General features: G+C 40.4%; 2 protein-coding genes across 2 annotated transcripts; one reads left to right on the top strand and one right to left on the bottom strand.

Moving 5' to 3' along the window:
* Nucleotides 1-198: 198 nt before the first annotated feature.
* LOC135348378 (uncharacterized) lies at nt 199-19,283 on the top strand. Its single transcript, XM_064546563.1, has 7 exons — nt 199-232; nt 2,862-3,062; nt 10,662-15,484; nt 15,898-16,238; nt 16,583-16,729; nt 17,314-18,515; nt 18,685-19,283. The coding sequence occupies exons 3-6, from the start codon at nt 10,672-10,674 to the stop codon at nt 18,499-18,501; spliced, it is 6,489 nt and encodes a 2,162-aa protein (XP_064402633.1). The 5' UTR covers nt 199-232; nt 2,862-3,062; nt 10,662-10,671; the 3' UTR covers nt 18,502-18,515; nt 18,685-19,283.
* A 162-nt stretch (nt 19,284-19,445) lies between these two features.
* LOC135348383 (uncharacterized) lies at nt 19,446-22,243 on the bottom strand. The gene is made up of 6 exons (XM_064546567.1): nt 22,105-22,243; nt 21,706-21,845; nt 21,200-21,305; nt 20,345-20,439; nt 20,152-20,248; nt 19,446-19,605 (listed from the first exon to the last, which is right to left on the bottom strand). Exons 1-6 carry the CDS (start codon nt 22,178-22,180, stop codon nt 19,475-19,477), a joined length of 645 nt encoding a protein of 214 aa, XP_064402637.1. The 5' UTR covers nt 22,181-22,243; the 3' UTR covers nt 19,446-19,474.
* Nucleotides 22,244-22,251: the final 8 nt, after the last annotated feature.

Here is a 22,251-nt window from a genome sequence, read left to right on the forward strand (position 1 = left end):
TCCAAGATTCTTACTTCTTTTCCAATTGAAGCACTTTGCAAGAGGTTACTAATCCGGTTCAGACTGTTTACACAGCATAAAACCACAACTGGCTTCGTGGCTGTGTAAACGCACTAATGCGCATTATCTAATCTGGATTACAATGCGCATTACTTTGCGTGTAAACAGGGCTGCTACGTGAAAGAAAAATGTTCTGACTGTGGGCCTGGGACAATTCATCTGGTAAATCAATGTAAGTCCATGTAATCATTATCCATATCCATGCGTGTGTATGTTATAGATCTAGCTAGCCAAATGTGTCAGTGCTGATGCATACCAAGCTAGAATAATAAGCTATAATTATAGTGAATTATTGTCCCAGAGTCAACATTTAGAATTCCATATATATATGGTCATCATAGCCCACTGCTGCTCCTGGATCACATGTCCCCAGTACAGTACCAGAATAAACGCAGTGCAATAATATTGCGTGCATAAAGATAGCGACTAGTTAACTCATGGAATGCGCATGCGCAATGAAAGTGATGCCTCGTGCCATATAAACCAGAGCCATGTGGAGGCTAAGCCGAAGATACAAAGAACCTAGCCTTGTGAGATAAAGAATCTAGCGATGTGAGGCCAATAAAATACAAAGAATAGCCCAAGGAACCTATAGCCATTTGAGGCTAAGAATACAGCCTTGTAAGACGATTAAGCCGGATACAAAGAACCTATAGCCTTGTGAGGCTAATAAGATAGAACCGAGGCTAAGAAGATACAAAGAACCTAGCAATGTGAGGCCAAGAAGATACTAATAACCTAGCCTTGTGAGGCTAAGAAAGTACAAAGAACGAGGCTAATAAGAAACTAACAATGTGAGGCCAAGAAAACACTAAGAACCTAGCCTTGTGAGGTTAAAAATATACAAAGAACCTAGACTAAGAAAATACAAAGAACGAAGCTAATAAAATACGAAGAAACTAGCAATGTATAAGGCCAAGAAAACACTAAGAACCTAGCCTTGTGAGGCTAAGAAGACCCAAACTTTTGATTTACACATAAACCTACGAGTTTATTGCCCCTAGAGAAGAGTTGTAGTGAGGAAACTGCCTACCGTATAGCGGGTATATTTCGAGGGTATAAACTTTCGCGGAACTGCCTTTAGAAAGGTTTTTGCGGATTTATTTTTCGTGGAATAGTGCCTTTTTTGCAGCATGCATTGCATGCGATATTAAATTTGCGGTTATAAATGTTTGCGGTACATGCCTAATCTGCGAAAACCACGAATATATATACCCGCTATACGGTATACAAGACCACTTCCCTTTTAGTCAACATGTAAAACAACGTTTAACACTGATAAGATTGGATGAACGAAACAGCACTTGAAACCGGTCGTTCCAGATGAATGCGCAGTGAGTTCATGATTGAGGAGTACGTGTTTCTTGTGTCGGTTGGTGATGGTCTGGAAATTTCTTAGTGTGTTCCTCTTCATAGGAGCTATTCTAGGACCTGCTATGCTAATCTGTCCATGTGTAGATCTTTGCTGTGATCCTATGTATAGTGACTACTAAAACTCCGGTCTCAAAAGTTTTAATAGACATAGAGTTAGGAAAAAGGAGAGCCTGTATCAGGAAGTCGCGTGAGGGTAGAAGGGTGGTAGAAGGGTGAAAATGAGCGTGAGCATATGCATTGCTAGAGATGTTGGACTGCCCACGTAGAGTTGTATGACTTTGCCTGCAGCAAGCTGGACATGGACTTGGAACTGGAAGTTTGGAAGCACTGCATGGCTAGCTATACCTTTGGCTCAGCTAGATCTATATACTAGTCTAGATTGTGTGTTTAGATTCTATCAGACTATATCACCACCTATCTTTCTTGTGTCTTTCTAAATGCTAGATCTAAACTAATAGAATAACTTAGGTAGTCAATCATCTAGCAGGTAGCTACTGCCACCAGAGCTGGCCACGCTGGTTCCCCGATCTGACCGTTGCAGCACAGCTTGGTGGTTGTCTCAGTATATACCGTATAGCACGAAATTTTTGCGGATTTCGTGGGTTAGCAATCCTACACGAAAAATTAAGTCCACGAAAATTGTTCTTTAATTAGAATTATCTGCTATAACGTGCAAAGATTTAAAGGCGTGGCTTCCGGTAAGCAGTCATTCCGCGAGGCCAATCCACGAAATATAAGTGCCTCGAAAATTTAGCGCTATACCGTAGAGTCTGAATGCGTGGGAGAATACCTATGTCACGATTGTGGGCTACACATCTTGTGGATCCCAAACAAGGCCTTACTTCTTCTTAACTGTACGCCCATTTCTTTCTTTGCTGCCTCACTTTGTCTATTCTTTTTTTGCTACCTTCTATTTATGGATGAACAATGACAACAGCAAGAAAAAGTAAGGCCTGGGAACGAGGCTAGGCCCACTATGATAGTGGGCCTAGCCTTGTTCCCAGGCCTTAAGTATATGTACACTCAGTAAAGGTTAAGAGCCTAAACATTGTGCCACACATTCCATTGCCATGTGACTGATGGCACATGTCCCGCCTCCTGTTATAAGCCTTACCAGGAGTGCATGAATACACTCCTGGCCACACAGAGGCCTTTTACATTGTGTACATGTACATGCCTGGCGCCGGGGGGTATCCCTGGGAAGTATCCTGCCAACTTGCGGTTAAGGTTGTATGTAGGCTCACTAACTGTAGATGTTAATGGTCAACCTGTTTTGCTAGAGCTACCTGGTAAATCAACAGGTCCATCTCAACCTTCTACTTAGGCTAGTGCTAGATCTAGTTGTGGCCAAGTGTGCACTGCATGCGCTGTGATATCGTATATTACATTGCTGTTCATGATACTGCACTTTTTATTTTTCTCCTCAGTATCTAGACGTCTAGCGTGTCTAACGGACCTAGGAAAAGACTGCTTATTACACCGGCTGCCGAAAATACTATAAAGTTGGTGCGTAGAGGTTGATTAACAGTTTAAGGGCCGCACCGATAGGGACGGATATAGTACGTCTACTATATTATTACTATTTGGGTGAACTGGATCTATATTTCGGTCCTATAGACATCTAGCCGGTAAGTGGCATGTCTTTTATATATTAACTTGCATGCACTGTTTTATTATGCCTCGGTGCGCATGCGCAAGCGAGGTATACGGTAGTGTGTTTGTGTGTGTGTCTGTGTGTCTGTCTGTCTGTGTGCGTAGACTGCTACAGCTGCTCAAGGATCAATGAAGTGCAAGTAAGAGTTTCTATAGGCTTCTAGTCATGTTTTCTTGGATTTTAATTTGTGGATTTGCAAAATAATGCTTCGTTCTCGAGTTATGCCTAGTTTTGCTTACTTGGAATGCCATTTGCAGCCTTTTCAGAAGAGCACGTAGCCAAACTTGTTTACCGAGTGTTGCTACTCTACTTAGTAGTTAGCTCTGCACTAGAACGCTAGCTATTGGTAGCTGCAAGAGTGAGAAGAGAGCTGCAAGGCTCTGCTGATGCCAGCCATTAATTTTAGACTTGAACGTTTGGCATCGATCGTTTTTACCAACATTTATGGTCGATCATTACCCCTCTTTGAGTTTGCATGCAGCAAATTTATTACATTTGTGTGCAAAAATGTTCAACATGTGTAAGCTTTAGCTTTGGCATCTCCACCGAGGCATCAGTACATTGGCAGATATCCAGGATGTCACGTACGGAACCCCCTTTCAGTCTGGTTATTATTGTGGCCTTAGGATATAGCTAGCTAGCTAGCTATTCCTTAATTGTAGATCTACCTTTTGTTTTGATTTATAAACTGTCGAAGGAGTGTTTGAAGTCGATTGTTAGCCTAGGTTATAGTTAGTCCAGAGATAAAGGAAGGAAAGGGATTGGCAACGGTAAAAAAAATGTAAATATCCATGATGTGCTACATCATAGACTTTTTTCGTCTTTTGTAGCCTCCATTTATAGCTAAAAATTAAAAAAACATAAGGAAATCAAAATCAAGAATTTATGCAGCCTAATCGATCAATAGAGACACAACTAAGCAATATATGTGTAGGTAAAACATCATAGGCTTACAGCAGTGCTTCTTAAAAGGGGCACAAACTAATATAACACTTTCACGTCTTTCATTTTAGCATTTTAGTTAATTAAATGTACAATGTCGGCAGCCCTGTTCGTCAACATAGACACAAATCAGGATCTGTAGGCAAAACATCATATGGCTACGGCAGTGCTTCTTAAAAGGGGGCACAGACCTATAATTTTCAAGCTCTAGAGCAGCACAGTAATTCTTGCATGCTTGGACCCCACTTTAAATAAAGCACAGGACACGTGTAGCCTTATTATACGCAATTCTAAGGTCTCAAGAGCTAAATAAAAGTGTTAATTTCGCGAGTGTTGTGCCGGGAAATAATGCCCATCAAGGATGGTTGTGTACAAACCCAGAGGAAAGCAATGTGAAATGCTCATGTAAGTTACTGCCTTACATTCCTTTATCTCTGCTTAGTCCACTAGCTGTTCGAGAGCAGCAGCTCTACGATTGCTAAAGATGAGACTCCCTAAATTACGAGAATAGGTAGTTTTATATAGTCTATAACTGGAAAATTTGGCGGATGAGACATTTAAACATAATATTATTTACTGATTCACTCCGTATCCTAGGTGATTTCCAGTGAATATGAGCCATATTTTACTTTCCCCAGGGAAGTATGGAATATGGCTCATATTTTTACTTCCTACAAGCACTATTCAACTTTTGAATCATCTTGACAATTTGTACACAGTAAAATAGCAATACAGCACGCAAAAAGGTTTGTAGACTATGTTTTGTGCTATTGTCATATTGACCTGAGCTAGCTAGCAGTCTAAGCTACTTATTACATGTTCATGAGCCTGAAACACCGTCACTGCAGTTCAATCCTTGCTCTGTGTTTCTAGTCAAGCTATGGCTCAGAGGTAGAGCAGTGTTGGTAGACTTGTGCAATGCAAATTGAAAACGGCAGCTGCTGAATATTGGTGGTGGGCGGGTCTGGTCAAAGTTTATAGCTTCCAGTAGAACCTAGCTGTTTGGAGAAGTAGCTAGCTCTCATACTTGACAGCTGTAACTGTTCTAACTGCATATTCTGAGGCACAAGTGGCTGTGAGAGCAAGTTTGACTGTCTCCATTGATGTTCAAATGACTGTTTTGCTGTTTTTGCAGTAAATAAACCAGTTGTTGACTGGTTGACTAGTCAATAACTATAACTTAGCTGGTTTTTAATTGGTGTCTCAGGCGTGACTATTGCTGCAATGACGTTGTGTCCGGCTACCAGAAAACTAGTTTGACAGTTTTAAATTTGGCGTTCTTCGGTAAAATCCGCCAAATTGCCGAATTAAAACACCCACTAAATTCCCCAGTTACACGGTGTTTATATAGTCCTCATGGATGCTAATAACTAGATGTCCCTGGTGGCCCTGAAGGTCACTCATGCAGTAGTTGCTTGTGTTCTCAACTTGGTGTTCTCTACTTGAGTCTTCGCTAGTTGGTGTTACTTGAGCTTCGCTATATATAGTCGGTGAACGCTAGTTGAGCTTGGCTAGTTGGCGACCTTTGACCTATGGTAAGTTCAGCTTTTGCTCGCTTTTATTCGACAACAAATCAAATGCTGTCACTATTAAAACTATTAACATGTTGTGTGAAGGCTATCCATGCTGCCAAATGAGTAGACTCAGATATCACAAACAGACCAACGGCCTACTAAAACCAGCTGGCCGCAGCATGGCCTCGGGTTAAATGGATTAAAGTATCTGCCAAGCAGTGTAAGTGTAGCAAGATGTAAGCTGTATACATAGCACTACACTATAACATGAACCTAACATTATAGATAATAATTTATAGGCAACAAGACCTACAAGTTGTTTGTATTTCATGTCTTGCATATGAAGTTACTGAAAGAAAAATATTACTCTATGACAATGTGAGAGCAGCTCAGTATCAATAAACAAAAGAGCAAGTAATTTGACTAATGAAGATCTGTATCAAGTTGCACAGTGAATACTCTACAGGTTCACTATAGTTATAAAAGAAACAATAACAATTCTTCTTACTTCACACAGGAAAAAATTTTGAGTTTCCTTTGCCTGATATTCCATGAAAACACTTAATTAATTTCAAATCTCCAACAGGATTCATGAAGAAGTATACTCAAAGGAAACTTGAAAAATAATGCACATCAGAAACATAAGGAAAGAGCACGTTTTCTTTTCTGGAAACTTTATTGGATGCATGATGTTTAATATTAAGTTTCCTATGCAGAACTTAAAGCTACAGTATAGGATTCAGGCACAAAATTTACCCTAAATTCCATGTTTATAGCAATTCCTAAATATTATTTTGGCAGAATATATATAATAATCCACTTTGATATCAACGCATGATCAATCACAATGACAAATCGTTATTCACAATGACTATTATGTTCACAATGCCAGCAGCATGTTTTGTTCAATTGTCTATTCAGCACCAAACCCCCAGAAATTATCAGCAAAAAGGGGTGGCTTCGGTCTAGTTGAATTTTCTCCAATCACTCTGGGTAGCGTCTGCTTCATCGACTGCTTTGACTTTTTCCTCTTGGCCTTATCGTCTAACTTGAGCAGAAAACGCGAGGCCTTAGCCCCCCCTCCATGGTAGAGGCTTTACAACCATCACATGAAGAGTAGCTCCCTCGACACTTTCAGTTCCACTCTCTTCACTCGACATAAACTCCTTCACCAGTACGCCTTTCCAGATCTCTTTTTGCTCCATGGGAATTGAAATTGTCTTCAAAAAGGCAGCCATTCGAGTATCACGTTTCTGGATTATGAAAATAATGAGATTAATCACAGGTAATAAACCACTCACTCTTTTAATGCGATTTTGCCGACGTTGTTGTATGAGCTTAGTCTCATACTTTCCATTATCCTTTAAGTTAGCTTCTTCCACTTTAGTTTGATAAAAACGTCTTGCAGCATCTACATGCAGTGAAGCATAAATATAATGATGTCAGTGGTTAATTACAAGGTATATGTAGTGTGTGCCCCAAGGATATAGTACACGCACGCACATACACACACTTACAAGGAGGGATTTACAAGTAACTGATGTGACCAAATCTTCTCAACTCACCTCTTACTGTTATAGCAGCCACATGTGAATTAATTGCCCTCATTTCTGACACCAGTTTTCGCAAAATATTTTGATTCACAGGGTCAGTGAAGCGTTTTCTATCATAATAATCATGAGTAACTAACAGAAGGGAAAGGGAACTTCTTACTTTGTATCAAATCCAGAGAATTCTCTCGATTCATCATCCAACAGAGCCTTCTATACTTCTCGTAGCTCATGCTATAGACATGTACAGCAACTATAATCACAATAATGCTAGCTAGTATCCATGACATCAAAAACCGGATATATAAAATTCTAAACGTATACACATAAGATAACTCACCCTAACCCGTGTGGGAACCTTCCTTTGCAATTTCTCACCAGAGCTGCCTGTATCTGTACTGGTCACTGGGGTATTAAGTTCTCTCCGCTCAACGGCCTCTAGCCTCTTCTCAACGGCATCCAATCTACCTGAGAAGCTTTTGCTAAAATCTTCAATGGTAGAATTTGCTTTCATTATTTATCTTCTGTTGCGTGGGGTCGCTTTTATGCTTCTTATTGGATGTACAGCTACTGGTTCCTTTATTCAAAGGCAGATTTTCATTGGTTTCACTGAATAACCTTCTGCGATGCACAGGATTATCTAAGCCACCTGTATCCTTCTGAGATGGTGTAGCATCAACAAGTGGGATAACATCTGAATCCTCAAGGTCCGAAGAGAAGAGCGCAGGACTTAAACAAGCTTCGGAATCGGTACCCATTGCAGAGTTTGAGTGCAGAGATATAGATTGCAGCTGCCTTGCACCTAGCTAGCATGGAAAGTATTACGCATGCGCGTGGATCTAATAGCCAGCCCCACCTCTTTTTTCAAATTAATGCCCTGCACACTGCATATGATCTGGATCTGAGCTAGCTAGCTACAGATATAATTATATATAGACTCATAGATATCACTGACCATACTCAAGCTTTTGTTACGATGGCTTCACTCGAAAGAAAGAGAGTTGCATTGCACAGGTATACAGTCTGTCCTCACTGTGGAAAGGAACTAAGTCACAAGAAATTCAAGGAACACGAAAGATTGTACTATTGCATTGATGCTAAGAAGTGGTACACAGAAGACTTAATGGATAATGACCACAGTAGTGATTTCAGTAGTATTGAAGAAGTTAGTAACCGAGGTGATACTCCTGAGTCTGATAATTTATTTGATGACACCATTGATGATGACCCACTTCCCACGTACCGATGCACAGAAATTGTGGATTCTGATAAAGGTATAATTATACTGACTAGAACTATAATAATTATTAATTATTATGTTTTTTCCAATAGAACATTGGATTGAGAATGATGACGACCTGGATGAAGACCTTTGTGTAAACGATACCGTCATCCCACCTCAAGAGGTTGGCGATCTCATTGTTGATGACCCTCAAATAAATCGTCTTGTGAGCTGGATTGTTGTTCTTGTTGCAGTGTTTCAGACAAAATTCCGTGTCACAGATAGAGCTATAGACTGGCTTCTTCGATTCATTTCTGCAATCTTTAAGGCAATGGCTTTTCTTTCTCCAAGAGTAGGGGCTCTGTCAGAAGCAATTCCTCGATCTTTTTACAGGTTCAAAAGACACATAGTGACATTTATACCCGATTTCGAATATTTTGACAAAAACGTTGCTTGCAGACAGTGTTTTTCACTCTACACATGTGGTGAATGCTAGATAGACAGTCTGTGAAAATGTGCTCGTTCAAACCTTTTCCAATGTCAGAAAAATGCGATACACCTCTATTGAAAACAATCGTTTCCTCTAGTGGCAAATGCAGACACTATCCTTATCTCTTCTTTTGCTCAAAGAGTATCATATCCAGTCTACAGACGCTCATATTGAATTCAAACTTTATGCAAGAGTGTGAGTCAACAAGGAATCAAAGACGATCTGAAGTACGCACATAATAATTATAGAGACATTTATGATGGTAAATTGTGGAAAGAATTTACTAATTATAAAGGGAAGCCTTTTCTGTCTGAGCCGAATTTCTATGGACTACTTTTAAATGTAGACTGGTTCCAGCCATTTGAACATGTGACATACTCTGTTGGGGTTCTTTACATATCTGTTCTCAATCTTCCACGACGAAATCGTTTCAAGATAAAGAACACCATTCTTGTTGGGGTCATTCCCGGTCCAAAAGAGCCATCTTTGACAATCGATACACTATTGGCGCCACTAGTGTCAGACTTACTTGATTTGTGGAAAGGGGTTTCCTTAAAAGTATCGAATGGAGGCTTTGCTACATTCCGCTGTGCTCTTTTAGGAGTTTCATGTGACATACCAGCCGGGCGAAAAGTTTGTGGATTCTTAGGGCATTCAGCAAATCTTGGTTGTACTCGTTGTCTGCAAAACTTTTCGCCAACTAGCAAACGCTAAACTAGCGAGAACACCAACTTAAGAACACAACTACTGAGTGACAGTCCACCGTATGTTCTTATATACTGCATGACACGCTACTGGATAGGCGTGTCACACTACGCTATGGTTCTATATATAATTTTCTTGTGCTCTAGCCCCCTTTCCTATATTCTCTGCACGAATCTGCCACTATTATATACCAACTCAAAGTCATTTAAACACAGTGATAGATACACAGCTCATATACGACGGAAAGGTGACATGTATATTATTATGACATGTGACCTATATTCATATCTAAACATAAGAAACCATAGTGCAATAAGAAACATTTAAAGTACAGTCAGGTGTCTACAATTGTTCATTCACATGATCAGCAATATGTAATCAACTTGTTTTAATGTGTGCATGCACGAAGATAATACAATAATGCTAATTTTATATTCCCTTTCCTGCTAGTTGCGGTTACAATAGTGACAGTAGGTCAGACAGAATGCCTTTTTTGTGTACAATATATTGGAGTTGTGTACGACCTCTTGACACGTTATATCATGATGAACATTTCTTTTGCGTTTAATTTTGCTGCATGCAGAAAACTCCAAGAGTGGGTAATAATCGACCATTATTGTTTTAAAAAGCCAAAAGTCCAAGTCTAAAATTAATGCCCGGGCCATCAGCAGAGCCTTGCAGCTCTCTTCTCACTCTTAATTGCACCTACCGAAAGGCAATAGCTAGCGTTCTAGTGTAGAGCTAACTATGGAACACTCCATGGACAAGTTTTTCTACGCACTCTTCTGAAAAAGCTGCAATGGCATTCCAAGTAGGCATAACTCAAAAACCAAGCATTATTTGCAATCTCACGAAATTAAAATCCAAGAAAACATGACTAGAATCCTATAGAAACTCCTTCATTGGTCCTTGAGCAGCTGCATGTAGCAGTCTACACACGCACACAAACAAACACACCATATATACCTCGCTTGCACATGTGCACCGAGGTATAAATATTGATGCCAACTACTGTTAAAAAGATCGACTGCTTTGTGTAAGGTAGCTATATATAGACTGTGTAAACATTGACAGATTTTTAGAAATCCATGAAATGAGTGTTGTTTTCATAATGCATTGTGGTTTTATTAAGATGTCAACAATTCTACAGTTTGCTTCTAATGCTGACATCAAAAGTTGAAAATTGGAAGATTGTGACTATCGACTGTGTGGATCCTCCTGATTTAACATCTATCCAAAACATGGTACAATATCATAATACAGATACCACACCACAGAAAAGCTGGAAAAGTATATGTACATGTAAGCTTTATTCAACAACCAATGCAATGTGTGCGACATTATCTGGAAGAAAGGAATCAGAGGAGACATCAAAACTCAGGGAAAGAGTCTCTGAAATAAAACAACCAGAGAAAGCTGTCAAAAGTGATGCCGAAGATGGTCAAGAACTAACCAATGGAACTATTTTCACCGGTGCAAGCACTTCTATGTGGTTGGACGCTAGAAATATTGTACATACTTCAATTGGTAAAGGTACTACCGTGGTGAAACTTGTCACTTTGGGGCCCTCTATAATTGTTAGTGAATGTGCAAAAATTTATAACGATTTTTCAGATGAAAATAATAGAAACCGTGCTTTAAATTCCTTGAACAATGAGTTTAGTAAAGTTACTACCGTAGTGGAACATGACAAAGATTGTGTTCAGACTGAAGACGAATGTGTCACTTTGGAACCCTGTAGTGCAAGTGCAAACACTTCTTTTTCTGTGGCTAGAAACGATTTGTCAAAAAATGATGGTAGTAACTGTGCTTCAAATTTTATACACAATAGATTTGGTGTAGATACGGTAATAGGGGAACGTGGAACAGATTTTGTTCGTACTGAGCTTCAGTATGAGAAAGTATCTGAGGTGAAGCAGACTGCACAGATGCACAAAAGACTAGCTCTACACTCTGCTGACGTATCATCCGTTGATAATGCCTTTGAAAGTTCCTCTATCTGCCCACTCGTGAAAGAAAATGAAACAATTCGACTCGAGAATAACAAAATCAGCAAGCATTCTTACTCTTTCATTATGCACAGCAGTGATATCAAAATACTTAGTAAGGTTCATTCTCAGCAGGAAAAAGTTGCTGTCGCTGTGGCCCAAACGCCTCAAATTTTGCAAACTGGCTTTGTACTGCCTAATAGAGCAGAAGGGAGCATTGTGTTGTCTACTTTTGCAGACGAAACATGTAACACTGGAATAATAATACCTCTTGTTGAAAACGAAGAATCGATAAGAGCTAAAAGTACCTTATTGGAAATTCCTCAGGATGTATTGGCACCAGAATATGCTTTAACTGCAAAATTGAGGGACCCAGAATCTTCTAGCGATGAATCAGGCGTTGAAAGTAATGAAGAGTACAAAACTAAGATCAGAAGAAAGATAATTGGATATGTACCTCGGAGAAGACAGCTACTTGTATTCTACAGTCGTCGTGAAAAGAAGAGCAAAATTAAAACTAGATTCAAAATACACGAACTAAGTGATTCTGAGAATGATGATGACTTGCCTAATATATCACAAGAGAAGTCTTATAACACACAGAAAGTAAGGAGGCAACATTTGACCCTGTCCAGATACAGCCATGTAAAGCTAAGGTGTAATACATCTGGTGAGCTGGCCTATATGGAAGCAGACTCCAGCCAAACAGAAGGCAGTAGTCTGGATTCAGCTACTGATGATGTAGTAGACAAGTCATTTCCAGAGGATGCGAAGTGCGTTTTCATTCATCACACCGCTGCTTCTACTGACACGCATTTGAGGAAAGTACAATCAGCTCGAGGTCAACTCTGTAATGTTTTGATTAAGCACAAGGGGTCAGTAGTCGGCACCCACGTTCCTCGAAGAAGGAAAAATATACGTGTACAAGAAGTGTCTTCTGCCTGCCGAGGAGTTAGGAAAATAAAACAGGCTCACAGAGTAATTACTACTTCAGCCTCTGAAGTATCTTCTGACTACTCAAAATCTGCCATAGTTCTTGAATCATTTTCCCAACGAAACTTATTTGCTATCAAGGCATTGAAAACACCAACAAGCAACTTTGTTGGTATTCTATCACACGAGAAACTTAGTCAGTCCAACATTGGATTAGTAGACCAAACAACCACCTCTGAAACATCATCACAAGAACAACTTTCTAGATACATCTCAGCCACAACTGTACGTACCAACTCTATGAGACTTCCTACATTGGCTGCTGCAAAAAATCCGAGTGTGAGTTCACCACATGTACCACCTGCTATGGCGGCAGAATCTCCGGTTAAAAGTAAAGGTCAAAAAGGAAGGTCGTTGAGAGTACAAGTAGATGGTGAACGAAAGGCCTCTTTGTTGAATACTGTCACTGCAGCTTCTATTCCACAATTATGTAGTACCAGGACCAGTGAAAGGAACTCTCCTCGTGAGAATGATAGTAGCCTACAAAGAAGTATTCCTACACGGAGATCACCTGATTGGATTGCCATAGCAACTAAACTTCTTCATGTTCCCGACTATCAAAAAATGATACAGATTCTCAATGGTGTCACACCAGCTCAAGAAGATGTTGTGGCTCACAAATTCATCAGGGGAATTGCTTACTTCAAAGTTGGCAAGTTACGACAAGCAATGGATGACCTACACGAGTGTGAGAAATTTGCTTTAGAATCCATTGAAGACGAAAGACGTGCACACTCTCAAAGGCAATTGGATAGTGGAGTATTTTCAATGCAACCTGGATCACAGGCTTCCTCCCAGGCATCAAGTTTGCAATATTTGCAACAATCATCCAAAAAAGGAGACGTTGCAGTTTGTAATGTATACATGGGAGATCTGCACTATACTTCAGGCTCCTATCTTGAGGCATCGAAATGTTATCAACGAGCGGCCGATTTGTATGACAGAGAATGTGTAGCAAGACTGTTCAGGATGGTTCCCCCCACCATATCAACAATTCACTCGAAATGTGGCAGCTGCTTACGCAATTTGTCCAAATCAATGGAGGCCATTCAAGAGTACAGAAATGCTATTGAGACAGCCATTAGAGACAAAGACCGTCTGGCTGCTCACACTAGCCTTGGAAACCTCCAACAGACTCTAGGTCAGAACAAAGAAGCACTGGTAGAGTACGAACATGCCCTTGATCTAGCAGAGACACTCAATGAACACATGTCAGTTGGTTGGACTCATGGGAATATTGGAAATGCCTTCCTCGGACTGAATGAAAAAGACAAAGCACTATTTCATCTTCAAAAAGCCCTTGATATCACTATTAAGTACGAACCTAAACCAGATTCTATAGGAAGAGCATATAATAACCTAGGCACTGCCTACCAGTCAATGGGTGACCTTGACAAAGCTGAAGAACACTATGACCTTGCTTTAAGTCAGGCTATCTACGGCAACGACCCAGCTGGACAATCCAGAGTTTATGGAAATATCGGGAACATATATATTGTCAGGAAACGTTTTGAAAAAGCTATCCCTCACTACACCGAAGTGCTTCGCCTCTCCAAAGATGAGGCTACGATTAGCACCGCTCACCACAACAGAGGATGTGCACTATATGAGTGGGCAGAGAGTAAAATGCTTGCTCTAGAACAATCTTTACAGAAAACTTCCTCAAGTAACGAGCCAACATTTCGATTTCACGGATCCCAAACTACACTTCCCCAAAAGCATAGTCCTCGTATTGTGATCGATAGCATTGCCAAACTCTTCAGAGATGGAATGTCAGATTTGCAAAAGGTTGCTGAAACTCACGAAGCAAAACTTGACCACATCAAAGGATCAGCCAAAGGACTTTCACTTTCAGTCTCCCTCACAGAGTCAAATTCTCGCACTTTTCATCGCTTACAGGACTGCATGGTTGCTATAGGCAACTGGAGGGAGGCTCTTCTCATTGCTGAGCAAAGCAGAGCTCGTACGCTCGGAGAAATAATGCTTGCACGAAAAGAAAGTCAACTTGAGAAGGCTCTTACCTCACCACTAAACCTGGAGCATGTGTACTCCATTGTGAGCTCACAAAAGTCTCCTGTTCTCTACCTCACCCACACTGGAGCTAGTTTGTTTGGCTGGGTGCTCGTTCCAGCTGAAGACAGTGACAGCATTTCAATCGAGATGTTTGAAATTCCCATATCAGATGACCAGTTTGATGGAAAGAGCTTCGATTATCACATCAGATACGGCCTTACAGAGGTCTTGGTGGAGCAGAGCTATGAGATGTATCGCAGCATTGACTATGACGAAGAAACTACTGCTCCTGTTGCTCAACTCTTCAAGGTCATTGGTAAGCCCTTTCAAATGACTCTTGACCGACTTCTTCCAGGAAACAAAAAAGCAAAAATGCAAAAGATTGTTTTGATTACTGATACTTACACCAGTCTATTGCCATTTACTTGCATGTACGATCCAGACAGTGAAACCTTTCTTGGTGATCATTATTATTTTGAAACCATGCAATCTTTATTGACAATGGGTATAATGAATCAGCTCCCAGAACCAATGGTTGAATTACCAGCAGATCCACAAAGTATGTGCATTGTGGGAAATCCTATCATTCCCAAATTTTACCTTAATGGTGAAGTATGGTCCCTGGGGAAACTCCCTTATGCAAGACGAGAGGCTCAGTGGGTGGGGCATATCCTGAACACTCCACCTATTCTGGACGAGCAAGCGACCAAAAGTGCTGTCGTAATGCGATTCATGAGAGCCAAAGTGATTCACATAGCAACCCACGGCAGCTCAGTCTCGGGTTTCCTAGCATTTGCCTCACTCACCTCTACCAGACAAGGGGAGGGGGTTGACTCCAGTGGAGTACTGCTGCACCCGGAGGAGGTGGAGAAGCTCTCCATCAGTCCAGCTCTTGTCGTTCTCTCCAGCTGTGACTCCTCAAGAGGTACCGTGAAGGCGGACGGTGTGCAAGGGATGGCAAGAGCATTTTTGTTGGCAGGTATGTATACTATGATGTACTTACGGTATAAGTATAATACGTAAACCATTAAATGTATGCTAGAGTAGGTATATGTAATTGAGTACATAAAGAGGAGTATCCAATTCCCACGCACATTCCATTCTACATCTTGGACTAAATCCCGTCACTAACACTTGTAGTTGAGTAAACTGTTAGCCATGAATAAAATTAAATGTGGGCTGAAGGTACAAACCACATGTGTGTGTGCTGATATCTTATTTTAACCACGACACCTACGCACCACTTAAGATGAGGTCTGATAGTGGCGTGGTATGACATACTCGTACCCTAACTTGGTTTACACTACAACTGCTACAGTTGGATACTCCTCTTTATGTACTCCTGGTATATGTAATTAAAGGCTGCTACTAAATTAAGTTGTTTTTCTGCAGGTGCACAAGCTGTGCTCACCGCTCTGTGGAGGGTGCCTGACGAATCTGCAGCTGTGTTCATGCGTTTCTTTTACCGGTTCCTTGAAAATGGGTTTGAGAGCTCCCTCTCACTTCAGAAGGCAATCCTCAGTTTGAGATGCTTCTCCAAGTACTCACAGTACATACATTGGTCCGGTTACCAGCTAACAGGGAGATCCATTCGTTTGGACATGAAGCCGTCTCCAGTGACGACTATGTTAGAGAGCACCCTGAGGCCAAGCTCTCCGTTTCCCCGGCTCATGCTAGTCAAGAAGCTAGAAAGTGTGTTGGTGGATAATCCAAGACTACCCACTGATATTCAGGTTCGTAATTGCCAATCACTCTCAGGCTAATTACTTCAGTGGTTCATGAGCCAGATCTCACCCTAGTATACTAAACAAGCTTGCATGTGTGGTATAATTATACTTATGATAGATAAAACAACTGTTTGGACAGCAATGTTATTGTTATTGTCAACTGTTTAGTCACTGTTTGCTTTCAATACAACAAACAAACTTGCATGTGTGGTGTATACTAAGTATTAATTGTGACGGATAAAACAACTGTTTGCACAGCAATGTTACAACTTTTTAGTCACTGTTTGCTCAATACGAAATAATTATACCGTACTAAAAATTAATTATGAATATTGGTTGAATGTAACCAGATTCTTCATGGATCTCCTGGAGTGAAGCCATCTGAAATTGCCATTGACTTCATTCACTCTTGCCACGCTAAATTTGCAGCTGGAATTTTCTGGATCAGCTGTCGCACACCAGACATCATTGATGCCAGTCTGAAAAGCATTGAGAAAGTGAGTGAATTGACAATCACTGTGTTACCACACCCAATTTCAAGCTTTAAAGTCACTGTGTGAAGTGATGGTATAAAAAAAAAAGTGGGAGGTGGCTTAATCGACAAGTTGTGACTGACAGACAAGCATCGCTAATATGATGCCGCTGAATAGCATAATCGTTAGAAACAGATTGCTTATATAAACACAAGTTCTTAAGTTTGTATACAGTTCGTGGACATACGTTGATAAGTACAGGGAATTTTGAAGATTGAAGTGACTTACAAAGTGTTCTGTGAAGTGACGAGTTTAATATAATTATTTTTATAGACGAAGTAGGTAGGTCTAGGTTAATATGTGGAAAGCGCAGAGATTCCAAAGCCTTACTACGTGGCTGAAATAGAAGTGACAGATGGTATTGTAGGCAGGAGTAAACGTTTAGGGGGGGGGCTTTACGCGCGGTAGCGCGCCGCAAATTTGCCTGCTTTGTTGACTTCACCGTTATATCACTGTATTACAGTCTATAGATAGAGTCTACTTTCTCTTAATGGTTACAGGTTGCATGCACGTATATATAGTTGGGTTAATAAATGTATTGCATGCAGACAATTGACAAGCCTCTGAACAAGCTGCGACTTAGTGACACACAGCAAGCATTGGTGGTCCTGGACAATGCAATCGAACTGCCAAACTCGGGAAAACTGATCAGCTTCCTAAAGCACACGAACGTTCACATCATCATTCTGTCAAAGTCAGCAGATCCCATCGACTCTTTCGTAAAAGAAGTTGATAAAGCCTTGATCAGAGGTTGCAGTATACACGAAGTGAAAACACTCTCAACAATTGACTCCACCCAGCGAATCGTGTACGAAATCTCCAAGCAGTACTATCTAAAAGCAAACAACAATGATCAAGCAATCTTTGAGAAGTTGGCTGAGTTTACATCCGGCTCACCCCTAATTGTTGACATAGCCGCACAAGTTCTGCTCAAGTATGTGCAAGAGAATTCTGACGAACCTTCTGAAGGTCTAAACCAATTTGCCGATTCCATTCAGCTTTCAAAATCTCGGAAAGTTATCCATAAATCTCCTCCATTGGCAAGTTCTCTTCAAGGAGTCGAGGACACATGTTTTCAAGTGAGGGAAATTTCAGATGCATTCACACGCCTTGTTCCAAACGTCGCCAGTGTCTCGCCGAATCACACAGATGTGTGGGAGTCAGAGAGTGAGTACGACTCTTGGGACTCGATCGGAGCCTTAATCCAACGTTGCGTATCCACTCCAGGAGAAATGTTGCTGCTTCAAGCCCTGTCCATTTTTGGTTGTATACCAATTCCAATTCCTTTGGTCACTACCATGTCCTCCCTGATAGCTCAGTCATCAGGTCACTCACACTTGGGTGGTATCTTGCACGAGCGACTAATGGAGGCAAAGTTGATATTAAGGTATCCCCAGCCAGTTGTTCTTCATTCTACTTACACTAAAAGTGACAAAGCCAGTGAAGAGCCACTCTTCTTGTACCTTCCTCAGCACTTGGCTAGTCAGCTGTGGCTATGTAATGACATCGATCAAGTAATGGCTGTAACAGTTGCATACAAAGCATTGCAAAAAGTTATCGACGAAAATTCAGCAAAAAATCCAGAGCTCTTACATTTTTATCTCGGGCTCATCCCACCTCTTGAGGAAAAAACTGCACTACTAGCTGTTGAAAAGAAGCATTGCTATGAGGCAGTGTACGAGTTATACCTGCAGCTGTCACATCAACTCAGCTCCAATAATCACACCCACATCTGATTCTTCGTTTAAAAGTAAGACTGTAACAACATTGCCGTATACTTTAATAAGCAAAAGTGGATACTCCGCAGAAGGGCCTCTAATATTTAGCCCGTTATTTAAAGGCTCAGTACTGTTACTTGTACTCCAATTGAATAATCAGTATAATTATGTGTTTTACATCAAGGTTTTTTTTTTTTACAGGTCAGTTCTAGTTTACACTTGTTTTTTTGGACCAAGTACACACCCCTAAAGTCACCAAGCTAACTTATAATTATAGCATTAATCAGTCACATTGTTATACTGTACTCTGTACTTTTCCCTAGCTGTCATACAGATAGATATCTCTAGTCCATAATTGCCTCATGCAGTTGCTATTTAATGCCTTTCATGTACTGAAGTGATTCTATTGACTGATACTCAGTTTCACTTTTGAATTCATGTGTGTGCCTCTCTTTGTATTTTGTTTCTATTATTTACTATTGTAAGTTGCCTGTGTTTCAATGTTTAGCTGCCTATTAGTGTTTCAATGTTTAGCTGCCTATTAGTGTTTCAATGTTTAGCTGCCTATTAGTGTTTCAATGTTTAGCTGCCTATTAGTGTTTCAATATGTTTAGCTGCCTTTGTACTCGCCTAAAGTATCATATAGCTACGTACATCATAATGGTTTGTTTCTATTTTTGTATATGTACATCATAATGGTTTGTTTCTATTTTTGTATACGTACATCATAATGGTTTGTTTCTATTTTTGTATATACCGATATTCATTTTGTATGTATTTGTTTTGATGTTTAGTAATAATTATACTTCACCATGCATGTGTTGTCGATGACAACTGTTTATGTACCCTAATGGGACAGTGGAGATGTTGTGTCAGTGACGTGGGGGTACTCAACCAATGTTATCGCAAGTTAAGAATGAATGGTGCATACACAATGTAAGTATTTTTCACATAATTTATAGAACAGTTGTCTATTAAATGCAGTTGTCTATTAAATGGGTTTTTTGTGACAAAAAAACTGTTTTTGATTTTCCAAAGCTTCTTCCTTGTTCAGTTTTCTTGGATATTCACCAAACTCCCGCTGGAATGTTTTCTTCTTAATTGCCTTCAGGAAAGCTCCAACTGTATGGAGGTAATAGGTGAGTCAAATTAGAATAACTGAGCACACCAACATCAATAAGGTACAAGCATGAGTAACAGATCTGTTTACCTTCCCCCCATCATCATCTATATACCTAAGGTGAGTGCTGGTTAATATCTGTGTATGCCGGACATGCACTAAAGGATCACTACGTATACGGAATGCCATATAATTTTCGAGGGTATAATTGTTCACGAATTGTGAATTTCGTGTATAATTATTTTCGAGGATAATTTAGCGGACTTGTATTATTTTTGCGGTTGAAATGTTTGTGGCTTGGTTGAATTTGCGAATATTACCTGATGCTGAGCTCTAGAGAACGTTAATATCGTTGAACGTTTCTTTGAGGGTATGCCCCTACAAACAGAAGCTCAGACTGCAGCTGGACCCTGTTCTGTACTGTCAAGGAGCCCATGTCAGAGACTCTAAAATCTTTATCTAAATTGTCGGTTTTTAGGCCTTGAAAAACAGGCTGTCTCCCAACTGAGTCTACGAAATTAATTGCGCTAGCTTAATTGGTGGCTCACTTTTCTCCAATGTGTTGCCAGCTGTAGCATCCCATGTTGACACTTCAACTGAGTCTATTAGGTAGACGGGAAACAGAAACCTCACTCCTAACGTCCTCTACACGAAAATTAACAATTATATTTGTAGGTATCTTGACTGAGTGAAAGTTGCATGGAAGACAATGGCTATATACCGTGCATACTTATTGCATACCTCTCTATGTGGTACTCCATCAAAGATGTCCTCCATTGGCAGTGTGAGTGTGCTGGTGCAGAGAAGAGTGTCGGTGGAGCATATGGAGGCAATATCTGTAGGACGAGCAGGTCATACTAATAGAAATGGTTGGTTGAGCATTGTTTTGTGCACTATTGACAATTTTGTAGGTAATAAGGGCAAATACGGCTTTCAGTATAATTACTATAGTAAAAAGTATAAGGGGAAAGACCGCGGTGCTAATGCTTTGGTGGAGGTGTCAAAGCTAAAACTACAGTACTAGCTATTCTATATACACACATTATATCATGATGAACATTTTTTGCATGCAGAGGCATAATCCACTGAGAAACTCGAAGAGTGGATAATGATCGACATGATGAACATTTTTGCATGCAGAGGCATAATCCACTGAGAAACTCAAAGAGTGGGTAATGATCTACCATGATTGTTGTTAAAAACGATATGCCAAAGGTCTCAGTCTAAAATGATGGCTGCATCAACAGAGCCTTGCAGCTCTCTTCTCACTCTTGCAGCTACCAATAGCTAGCGTTCTAGTGCAGAGCTAAGTAGAGTAGCAACACTCTGTGGACAAGTTATTCTACGCATTCTTCTGAAAAGGCTGCAATGGCATTCCAAGTAAGCAAAACTAGGCATAACTTGAGAACAAAGCATTATTTTGCAAATCCACGAATTAAAATCCAAGAAAACGTGACTAGAAGCCTATAGAAACTCTTACTTGCACTTTATTGATCCTTGAGCAGCTGTAGCAGTCTACACACACACAACACACTACCGTATACCTTGCTTGCGCATGCGCACCGAGGCATAATGTTATGGAGACAATAATTATACCTCTAAATATAGAGTTCTTGATTGAGATGTTTTCATTGACTGCCTCTAATACAATGTCAGCATCAGCCACCGCTGAAGAGAGGAGACCATCAGCTATTACTTCCCCCTGTGAGAGAGTAACATACAAACCAGTGGAGTACTCTTACAAAATATGATATAAAATGCATGTTATACAGAGTAACTCAATCCCCATAATATATTCAATAATGTTTCCCTAAAAGCATTGATGACTTGCATAAATCTAGTAGAAACATCTCCATAGCCTACAACTATATACACTTTACTGCGGGTAACAAACAAACTCCAACATGCAAGCATGTTCCAGAGTACCGTATAACGCCAAATTTTAGAGGACCTAATATTTCGCCGATTAATGGATAGCTCCTTACAGCACCAGAAGTATGCAATGATTTGAGGCAATAATTTTTGAGGTTCAGTTCAAACTGCGAATTAAAGGTTGGCACTATACATCATAGTACCCAGATACTCCAGACACACCCACCCACCTTGATGTTGAGGTGTGTGGGCAGCAGGTTGTTGTCTCGGAGCTCCTGGAAATGAGCTTCAATAATGGAGTGGATTGTTTGAATGGTGAGTGGATTGTGGTCGTAGATGTGCACAGTGCAGCCTTGCAGAGCCAGCTCTCCTGTATTGAGTACGAGAGCATTGTGCATTGTGAACTGATTGTCCATGGTTACAGAACACTACGTTTATCTGTGTTTGAGCCTATACTCTCCTAATTTTGTTATAAGTGCTACAATTTCAATTGATAGCTAGCTCTACTTCAATTGTGAACAGTACCTTCAATTCTAAATAAAAGGCAAGAAACTAATTAACACAGTGTTCTGTTACACTATGCTGACGAGTCCAATAAGACAGAAACAATCACAATTTTTGTTGTATACCTGCAATTCTTATTCCAAGGAGCCCGCCTCCTATAACAGCCACTCTACGGTGAATCCAGTGGTCTGTATCGGCCATTAATTCTTCTCTGCTGTGTCTAGTCTAGCTCTCTCAGCTTTTTGCACAGTCATGGCCATCTCCTCAGCCCC

Source organism: Halichondria panicea, chromosome 15 (assembly GCF_963675165.1).
Source record: "Halichondria panicea chromosome 15, odHalPani1.1, whole genome shotgun sequence".
Taxonomy (NCBI): domain Eukaryota; kingdom Metazoa; phylum Porifera; class Demospongiae; order Suberitida; family Halichondriidae; genus Halichondria; species Halichondria panicea.

Excerpts from the sequence above, each read along its gene's own strand:
- LOC135348378 (XM_064546563.1), top strand. The coding sequence starts at position 10,672 with ATGCTGACATCAAAAGTTGAAAATTGGAAGATTGTGACTATCGACTGT. Across the intron at positions 15,485-15,897 it reads AAGAGCATTTTTGTTGGCAG|GTGCACAAGCTGTGCTCACC; the intron begins GTATGTATACTA and ends GTTTTTCTGCAG. Across the intron at positions 16,239-16,582 it reads GACTACCCACTGATATTCAG|ATTCTTCATGGATCTCCTGG; the intron begins GTTCGTAATTGC and ends GAATGTAACCAG.
- LOC135348383 (XM_064546567.1), bottom strand. The coding sequence starts at position 22,180 with ATGGCCGATACAGACCACTGGATTCACCGTAGAGTGGCTGTTATAGGA. Across the intron at positions 20,249-20,344 it reads ATGGAGTACCACATAGAGAG|AGGACGTTAGGAGTGAGGTT; the intron begins GTATGCAATAAG and ends ATTTTCGTGTAG. Across the intron at positions 19,606-20,151 it reads TGGCAACACATTGGAGAAAA|TTGGAGCTTTCCTGAAGGCA; the intron begins GTGAGCCACCAA and ends ACCTCCATACAG.